The 10123-nt window shown below is 37.6% G+C and overlaps 2 protein-coding genes across 8 annotated transcripts in view; one reads left to right on the top strand and one right to left on the bottom strand.

Annotated features, from left to right (window-relative positions):
- The window catches only part of LOC106875619 (F-box only protein 28), a 14657-nt gene extending 10262 nt beyond the window's left edge, over window positions 1–4395 (top strand). The window contains exon 4 of the mRNA XM_014923837.2: window positions 2134–4395. Coding sequence (XP_014779323.1) covers window positions 2134–2783 — 650 coding nt within the window. The 3' untranslated portion in view covers window positions 2784–4395. The remainder of the gene's footprint in view (window positions 1–2133) is intronic.
- Window positions 4396–7410: 3015 nt separating this feature from the next.
- The window catches only part of LOC106875622 (3-oxo-5-alpha-steroid 4-dehydrogenase 1), a 53793-nt gene continuing 51080 nt past the window's right edge, over window positions 7411–10123 (bottom strand). For all 7 annotated transcript variants that reach the window (XM_014923849.2, XM_014923844.2, XM_014923850.2 and 4 more), the window contains exons 6-7: window positions 8408–8514; window positions 7411–7638 (exon numbers count right to left, since the gene is read on the bottom strand). In XM_014923849.2, coding sequence (XP_014779335.1) covers window positions 8448–8514 — 67 coding nt within the window. In that variant the 3' untranslated portion in view covers window positions 7411–7638; window positions 8408–8447. The remainder of the gene's footprint in view (window positions 7639–8407; window positions 8515–10123) is intronic.

Consider the following 10123-nt stretch of genomic DNA (forward strand, 5'->3'; position numbering starts at 1 on the left):
TTTATATATATATATATATATATATATATATATATATATATATATGTATGTATGTATGTGTGTGTGTTAGTCCTCCCCATCACCACTTGTCAACCGGTGTTGGTGTATTTACATCCCTGTAACTTAGCAGTTCGGCAAAAGACACTGATAGAACAAGGCTTGATAAAAGATAAGGCCTGGGCGGGGGGGGGGCGATTTGTTCGACTAAAACCCTTCAAGGCAGTGCTCCAGTATGGCCACAGTCAAATGACTGAAACAAGTAAAAGAATAAAAGAATGTGTTTCGGTGAACAACAGAATTGATGGAGATTTCCAATTTAGTTTAGTTACTTCCCTTCACATTCCAAGTTCAAACTCTGCCAGGGTTGACCTGGATAATTTAAACAAAAACAAGCTAAGAGACATAACTCAGTGGCCTGTGGCATGTATTTGAGTAACAAACAAAATACAAGTATGCTAAACACTATACAACATAAATTCTTGATTTATTAATATTATCTCCATCTCAAGGGGTTGTGTCATCATCATTATTATCATCATCATCATTATCATCATCATCTTCATTTAACGTCCATTGTCCATGCTGGCATGGGTTGGATGGTTAGACCAGGGCTGGTAAGTTGAGGGGCTGCACCAGACTCCAGTCTGATTTAGCATGGTTTCTACAGCTGGATGCACTTCCTAGCGCCAACCACTCCAAGAGTGTAATGGGTGCTTTTATGTGCCACCAGCACAGGTACCAGTTGCATGACACCAGTATCTGCCACTTGGCTCGATGAGTCTTCTACTCAAGTGCAGCATATTACCAAAGGTTTCAGTTATTTATCATTACCTCTATGAAGCCAAATTACTAATTACCAAATTACCTAATTACTAAATGGCAATTATGACCAACTCCACTTGAGATGGAGAGATAATCTTAAGAATAGGAATTCTCCAAAGTTGCCATGCCACTAAGGAAAAGAACAAGCTTCTTGTCTGGAAACAAGAGGACAGTCATAGACATGTGTTTCTGGTTCGATAACTGTTTTCAACACAACAATTTTCCAACCTCATCACCAGTAGCCATAGGACTTAGTCATATGAAAAAGAGTAGAAAACTTTTATGGTCCAGGTAATTTGCTTAATTTAAACAAAAATAAACTAAAACAGATAACTCAAAGTGGCCAGTGACATATATTTAAGTAGCATAGACAAATAAGGTATGTCAAATATTATACAACAAATTCTTGATTTAGGTACCAGCAATATACTAGGACAGGCAAAATATCAGTAGAGTAGTTAAAACTTCAGATACAATCATCATCATCATCATCATCGTTTAACGTCCGCTTTCCATGCTAGCATGGGTTGGATGATTTGACTGAGTACTGGTGAAACCAGATGGCTACACCAGGCTCCAATCTGATTTAGCAGAGTTTCTACAGCTGGATGCCCTTCCTAACGCCAACCACTCCGAGAGTGTAGTGGGTGCTTTTACGTGCCACCTGCACGAAGGCCAGTCAGGCGGTACTGGCAACGGCCACGCTCAAAATGGTGTATTTTACGTGCCACCTGCACAGGAGCCAGTTCGGTGACACTGGCAATGATCTCATTTGAATGTCTTTACACATGCCATCCAGCACAAGCGCCAGGAAGGTGATGCTGGGCACAGGTGCCATGACAATGCCAAGCAGTATTTGTTCGAGCTCAAATCCTAACACAGTCAACTTTGCTTTTCATCCTTCTGGATTCAGTAAAGTACCTGGGGGTCAATTCTCTCCAGGAATTGGCTATGATGTGCTATAAGAAGGGTCGTGAGAGGCCATTCATAGTGTCCCTTTCTCCACAAATAAAGAACGGTTGAGCAGGGGAAAACTGATTTGTAACTGAAACCGTCCATGTTTCAGGCCAATATACAGTACAACACAGAAAAGAAAAATATAGTAGTATCTGGATAGCAGAATCAGTGGAGTTGCCTGACAAAATACCTTGCAGTATTACAAAGCTGTTTAAATAAATGAGAGATACACTGCACTTTTCCATTTTCTCTATTCTTTTTTTCCAATAATTTTTCCTGTGAATTACTTATAAAACGCAACACATATTGCTGTATTTAGTTTACACTGACGTTTGTTTTTCTTGTGTGTTTTAGGAACTTCCAGTGCTATAGTACCACTGAATAACACCCAGCCTAGTATTCGAGCCATTTCCCTAAGGGAAGAGATCACTAACATGCATACACTGATTCGTTCACACAGCAATTCCATGAAGGTTTTCAAACGAGAACTTAACGAAATGCAGAGTAAGTACAGCATGCAGCGCAAAAACTCCAGAGAGCTTGCAAAGAAAGTACTTGTTCAGAAGAAGCGCTGCAAAATCCAGAACAAATGTTTGTCCGACTTGAACACACGACTTCTCGAAGAAGAACGTAAGGTTGATGAGCTGAGCAGCAAACTTTTAAGCCAGGGCAAAACGATGGCGGAACTTAATGATAGGGTGAATGACCAGGGGAGGAAAATTGCTGAACTAAACCAGAAGCTTGTTTTGTATGAGGACAAGTTTACTAGTAAATTACCTTCTTATGCTGACCTTGATACCAAAATCTGTGAAGGGCATGAGGAGGCAGACTTTGACTCCCCTGATTGCAATAGTGTCAGCTCTGTGTCGGAGCACATAGTGGATCCGTCTTTAGACCACTTAGGTGATATAGCGAACCAGAAAGCCAGAAAGACTATAAAACGAAGGCTTTCCGTGTCTGAAAATCAAAGTGACCTACCAATCACAAAACATTACAAACAGTAGAACTAACTACTTGCCTGTCTGTCTGTCTCTCACAGACTTGGAATGTTACTGAAGGAGAAAAAGCAAGAAGAGGGGAAAAAAATGGATAAAAAATATATATATATATTACTATTTTAATTTGTTTTTAAATGGACACAGCTCCTTCCATCTTGTAAATATATTTAAATGCATATATGTATGTGTGTGTGTATGATGTGTATATATATAAATATATATATATATATATATATATATATATATATATATATATATATATACTTTAGCAACATCTTAAGTGAAGAATTTAGCAGCAATTTCTCAGTCTTTTCTGTTTATTTTAGCTCTTCAGGCCATAATAGAGGTGGGAGTATAGGGTTGGCTGTTCATGGAAACTCTTTAATGTCAACAACCTGGTTTTCCAAGCTCGATCATTTGAAAAGGTTGAGGGAAAGTCCCAAACATGGAAACAAAGCCTACAATCTAGAGGTTTAGAATTAAGCGTAGCAAAGACAAAAGTTTTCATTAGCAAGATACAATACAAGCTTTTACTATTATCTCAGAAATGCCATGACTGTTATGCAGAAAAGAAATCAGTAGAAATTCTAAACTGTGTACTCAGTATAAACAATGGGTGCATAAGCAATGCTGTGATATCACAGATAGGTTGTCAGAAAAGCGACTTCAATTATAGCTGATTCACAAGAGTGGTTACCAATTAGATTGGACTCACATTTGCTCAGAAAGCTCAGTAGAAATAGGTAATAGCATCTATACCTCTATTATCTAACTAACAGCAGAGGTAGATGTTGCAAAAGCATAATGGCCAGTATATGGTTGAGGTAGAAAGGGTTTGGGGAGTTATTATTTCTGTTGGTACCTAAGGGATTCTGATGATTAAAGGGCGGATTGTATGATTTTGTATATAAAACGTAAGACTGCATGTTAATGAAACATAGGCATTGAATATAAATCCTAGATAGGAATGAGGTGAGCAAGCTTGGCCAAATGTACAGGGTGTTCATAAATTACTTTTACAATTTGAAGAATTCATAAAAAATGAAAAATAAGGATAACTCAGCAGAATTTACTAGATAACTTAGGCAAATAAATAAAATTTTATTAGAAACATCAGAACACTTCCACATGGGCTCCATTGGTTGCATGCAACACATTTTGATAATAAATTGTGGGAATTGTAAAGATAATTTATGAACACCTTGTATTCTGTTAGTGTGCATGGAAAACAGCAGATAGATAAGCTGAAGGAAACAATTTGTATAAGAGGAATCAGATGTGTGCAAGAGAGAAGGTTTCTAGTATAGACGCATGATGCTTTTGAAGGATAACAGTCGGATGAAGTGTTAAGTAATCCAAGTAAAAGATGTATGCAAAATAGGAAGATTGAGAAAGAAGTGGAATAAAATGGTGAATGCTGGATCTCATGAAAGAAATGAGAAAGGACTGCAACAAGTAGCAAGAGACTGAACTGGGGAAGACCCATCTGACTCCTGAAAGCATGCAGAAACACAAAATGATGACAATATGTTGATGTACTTGAAGCTTTATGCACACACATACTTTGTGACCCATATGTATGTAATTTTTTTTTTATATAAAACATGCCTTAACACTGCTTTTTTTTAAACAGATTATGTATTTTATATATGTGGATATATGTGTATATAATATATACATTATATATGTATAATATACACTATATATCATATATGCATGTATGTATATATACAGATATATCATAGTTGTATTCAAAAAGACCTGCTTAGTGGTGAATTGGCATCTATGTTGAGAGGTAACAGTTACTCTCACCTGAAATAGAAGGATCTGTGCCTGTCTGACATGAAAGCAACCAACATCACCTCCAACACCTGGGAAGCAGTTGCAGCCAGCAAGACTATAGCAGCAAAGAATCACAAGCTTTGAGAAGCAGAGAGCAAAACCTTCATAAGACCTGGGTAGCATGATGAAATTATGCCATCTTCATTGTTTAACAGCCACTTTTCTGTGGTTGCATTAATCAGGTTGGATTTGTTGAGGTGCATTTTCTACAACCAGATGCTTTGCCTGATGCCAACCCTCCTCTGTTTCCAAGTAAGGTAATACTTCCAATGACCAAACATGTTTTCATGACGTTGATGTTTGTTTACAACTATCACATGAAGTCAAGACAATGAGACAGTAATACATACATCTATATACATGTACACACACACACTTCATCATCATCATCGTTTAACGTCTGCTTTCCATGCTAGCATAGGTTGGACGATTTGACTGAGGACTGGTGAACCGGATGGCTACACCAGGCTCCAATCTGATTTGGCAGAGTTTCTACAGCTGGATGCCCTTCCTAACGCCAACCACTCAGAGAGTGTAGTGGGTGCTTTTACGTGCCACCAGCACGAAGGCCAGTCAGGCGGTACTGGCAACGGCCACGCTAAAAATGGTGTATTTCACGTGCCACCTGCACAGGGGTCAGTCCAGTGGCACTGGCACGATCTTGCTCGAATGTCTTTACACATGCCACCGCACATGTGCCAGGAAGGCAACGCTGGGCACAGGTGTCATCACGATTTCGCTTGGCAAATCATCCAACTCATGCTAGCATGGAATGGACGTTAAAGGATGATGATGGTATATATGTATATATACACACACACACACACACACTCAAGCTAAACGAGATGATATTTTGTTTCCTTTTTTTCAGGAATATCTTGATGTATTGGCAAACAGTGTTGGAGAGCATAAGGATTGTAGTTAAGAAAAAGTTAGTTGATGTGGAGGACTGGAAGTCATCGGAATATTGGAAGAAAGTTACCTGCATAATGATGATTTATGCTAGGTATCAAAATGCTAACATCAACATTTGCTGCTCAGTGCTCTGTGAACACTGTAAAGACTGTAAGATGTTACATAGACAGCTGCAACAGAGACTATGAAGCCTTGTGCAGCAGGAAGGGACACAACAGGCAGTTTGACGGTGTTAGCACACCAGAATTCATCCCCACATTTTTGAACAAGGCCATAGGCTCAATTCAGATGACTGAAGTTGTTCAAGACTGGTCAAATCCTGGCTGGAGAGAGTTGCTGCTGGAAGGCCATATGTGTACCAGCAGGATTCTGCTTCTTGCCATACCTCCAGAAAGAGTTAGAAGCAATCATCAGAGAATTTCTACAACTTAGCCAACCCCAATTTCTGGCCCCCTAATTCTCCCAATTGTAATCCCATAGGTTATTATGTGTGGGGCATAGTTGAGAAAGGTACCAACTTCTCTGCCTACAATACCAAGGCTGAGCTCATGGCTTAGATGAAGGAAGTGTTTGAAGATCTTCCCAGGAACACACTGAGGAACGTGTGCACCAGGTTCTGGAGCTGTCTTGAGGCCATGAAGTAAGCTGAGAGTGGCTAATTTGAGTTGATATTTTTGATTTGTTTTAAATAGTTAAATTTTTAATTGTGCAATTACTATCTCAAAACAACTTTCTTCAGATTGTCATATTAGTTAGACAAGATCTGCACAAATACTTGCTAAGACTTAAGTTAAAGTTTATCAATGTGTATGTGCATATATATATATAATATATATGCACATGTATGAGGCCCTACCTATTTTATTTGCCGGATACTACCCCATCTAATTATCATTTATTCCATAGTCTTCTAAATCATTTGGACGGAAAAAATATAAATTCTGTAGATGAGGTCAGAACAGTACTGGAGGAGTGTTTTTCATGATGGACAAGCGAAGAGGGGCATTGCAAGTCTACCAGATAGATGGAAGAGCATTGTAGAAAATGAAGGAGAGTATATTTTAGATTAAAACGAACTTTGTTCATTTTAATTTTGAAAAATAAAAAGAAGTATAAAAAAACTGCATTATTTATGGGCATAATTGTATATTAATATTTAGTTATGCTCATAATTATATGTTAATACTATATTAGTATCAGGAATAGTTAAGTTCAAGGTAAATAATTATTATACTGTATATAGTATATTTATGTTCAAGGCAAATAGCATTATAATATAATGGTACATAGTATATTTATGTTAAGGAATACTCACTTTATTTTTGATAAACTTTGTTTATTTTAATTTTGAAAAATAAAAAGAAGTATAAAAAAACTGCATTATTTATGGGATGTGTGTAAGTGCAGGTGTTGATGTGTGATTGAGAAGTTTGTTTCCAAACCACATAATTTCAAGTTCAGTCCCATTATGTGGCAAGCCTTGTGAGTGGATTTGGTAAATGGAAACTGAAATCTATCCATCTATATATGCCTGTTTATGTATAAATGTGTGCATGTGATGGATATTAATGTTGCTTTGTCTTGACATCATGTGACAGTTGTTATACGTGCATGTGTTGTCTTGAATTTTCATTCTTCTGTGAAAACGTCTGGCCAGCGGAGAAATATTACCTTCCTTGAAAACAGGTGAGAATTAGTGATAGGAAGGGCATCCAGCTGTAGAAAATCTTCCTCCATGAATTTCATTTGATCCATGTGGACATTGAGAAACAATGTTGATAATGATAATCACATACACACACACACACACACATGCATTCATGTAGAATTTCATGTATACATTGTTCAAATACAAATATAAATGCCATAAAATATAGACAGAATATATTTTTTTTTATTGCAAGGAAATTACACATATATGTGCAACATAATTATTATAATGTCTTAAATTTGTATAAAATTTGTATAAACAAAATATAAAATATAGATCTGGATTATACATAAGTTTATCAAAGCATGATACAATTAAAATAGGTCGGTTCAACTCTGCTACTCACAAACATTTAAAAAACTGCTGAAGTTATCACACAGCCACTTGTAGCACCTTCGGAAGAAAAAGAAAAGAAAATTATTTCTTACATAGGCTCATGGTAAGTTTATCATTGTTATTGTTATTATTAGAGCGGTGAGCTGGCAGAATCATTAGCACACTGGATAAAATGCTTAGCAGTATTTCGCCAATCACTATGTTATGAGTTCAAATTCCACCAAGGTTGACTTTGCCTTTCATCCTTTCAGGGTCGATAAATTAAGTACCAATGAAACACTGGGGTCGATGTAATTGCCTTTCCCCCTCCCCACAAGTTCAAGGCCTTGTGCCTCCAGTAGAAAGGATTATCATTGTTATTGTTGTAATTGTTATATTTCAAATCCTGCTACGGTCAGCTTAGCCTTTCATTCTGTCAAGTTCTCTAAAATAATCTACCTGTCAAGCCAAGTGGTGGAGTCGATTTAATTGATTAACCCACTTCCTCAAAATTTCAGGCCTTCTGTTTGAACTATTGATTTCAAATTTTGACACAAGGCCAGAAAGTTCGGGGGTGATAGGTAAGGCAATTATATCAACCCCAGTGCTCAGCTGGTACTTTTGACCCACCTTGTAATATACAATAAACTGTTAAGACATAATTAGCTATAAATCTGTTTGTGTATCATGCCATAATTACATGAAACATTGTTCAGCCAGCCTGGTCTTTTTGAAAAAGTCGTCTTCCATTACAGAAGAAAAGGCACACACAGAAACACATGCATGTATAAACACACAAATGCACACATGTATATATATATTCGTTGATACACACAAGAGAACATACCAATAACAGATGCGAATACCAAGATTTCTTTGAGAAGTAATCACCAAATGAAGGGAATGGCAATCTTCCTGGTCTTTGGATAGTTGTCAAATTTCTGCAAATAAAACCTGGAAAACAAATAAAGTTAATATATTGATAGAGAGCCTGTAGCAAAAAAAAAAAACCCATTCCAACTATATTTTTGATATCATTATTATGTAAGGAAAAATTGCAGTATTTAGTTAGTTCTTCATGTTGTTAGTTCAAATTCAGTTGAAGTCAGCTTCACCTTTTGTTCTTCTGGGGTACATAAATTAATGTATCAATCACATACTGAAGTCAATATAATCAACTGTTATTCTGCCATAGAAAAGTTTCTGTGCTTTATGCCTATCTTAGAAATTATTATTATTATTGATAATGCGGCGAACGAGTAGAGTCATTAGCAGGCTGGAAGAAATGTTTAGTTGTATTTCACCTGTCACTATGTTCTGAGTTCAAATTCTGCCGAAGTTGACTTTACCTTTCATCCTTTTGGGGTTGATAAATTAAGATAAATTAAGAAACACTGGGGTCGATGTTAATGACTAGTCCCCTCGCCCCAAATTTCAGTCCTTTTGCCTTTAGTAGAAAGAATTACTATTATTGATAAGGCGGTGAGCTGGCAAAATTGTTAGCACACCAAGCAAAATGCTTATCAGTGTTTCACCCATCCTAATGTTATGAGTTCACAGTCCACCAAGGTCGACTTTGCCTTTCACCCTTTTGGGGTCAATAAAATAAGTACCAACTTAGTACTGGGGTTGGTGCAATTGACTTATTCCTGTCCTTCCAAAATTCAGGCCTTGTACCTATAGCAGAAAGGATTATTATTATTATTATCGATAAGGTATGGAGCTGGCAAAATCGTTAGCACATTAAGCAAGACGCTTAGTGGCATTTCGTCCATCCTTATGTTCTGAGTTCAAATTCTGTTGAGGTTGATTGTCTTTGCCTTTCATCCTTTTGAAGTCAATAAAATTAAGTACCAGTGAAACACTGGGGTCGATGCAATCAACTAGTGCTCTCCCCACAAAATTTCAGTCTTGAGCTAGCAAGAGGTGCAAAGAAGGGTAGCTACATCAAACTCCATTCTTCACCAAGTGGTTACATGACTTTCTGAAAGATAGAAGTCAGGCAATAATGGCTAATGGAGGAGACACCTCTATGAAAACACAAATAGTGAGCGGTGTTTCACAGGGCACTGTCTTGGGACCATTGCTTTTTATAGTCGCCCTCATGTGCCCGGATAGCCACCCTTGCAAGCTATGCAGACAATATGAAAGTCTCGCAGAAAATACAGAACTCCAGTGATGTTGCACATCTGCAGCAGGAGTTGGACTCGATTTACAGATGGGCTGAGGATAATAATATGCAGTTTAATGCTGAAAAATTCAAAGCTCTGCACTACCAACATCCAAAACTGAATATGAAACTTACTGAGTACACTGGTCCGCAGGGAATTTCAATCCCAGAGCCTAAATCAGTGAGAGACCTGGGTATCGACATGAGTGATGATACCTCTTTCCAAGTACACATTACCAGGATGGCGACAAAGTGCAGACGAATGGCTGGATGGATCCTGAGAACATTCAGAACCAGAGATAAGGAAACCATGATGGTCCTCTGGAAGACATTTGTTCTCAGCCGTCTGGATTACTGCTCACAGCTATGGTCACCCACCAGTGTGAAATTAAC

Source organism: Octopus bimaculoides, chromosome 11 (genome assembly GCF_001194135.2).
Source record: "Octopus bimaculoides isolate UCB-OBI-ISO-001 chromosome 11, ASM119413v2, whole genome shotgun sequence".
Classification (NCBI taxonomy): Eukaryota; Metazoa; Mollusca; class Cephalopoda; order Octopoda; family Octopodidae; genus Octopus; species Octopus bimaculoides.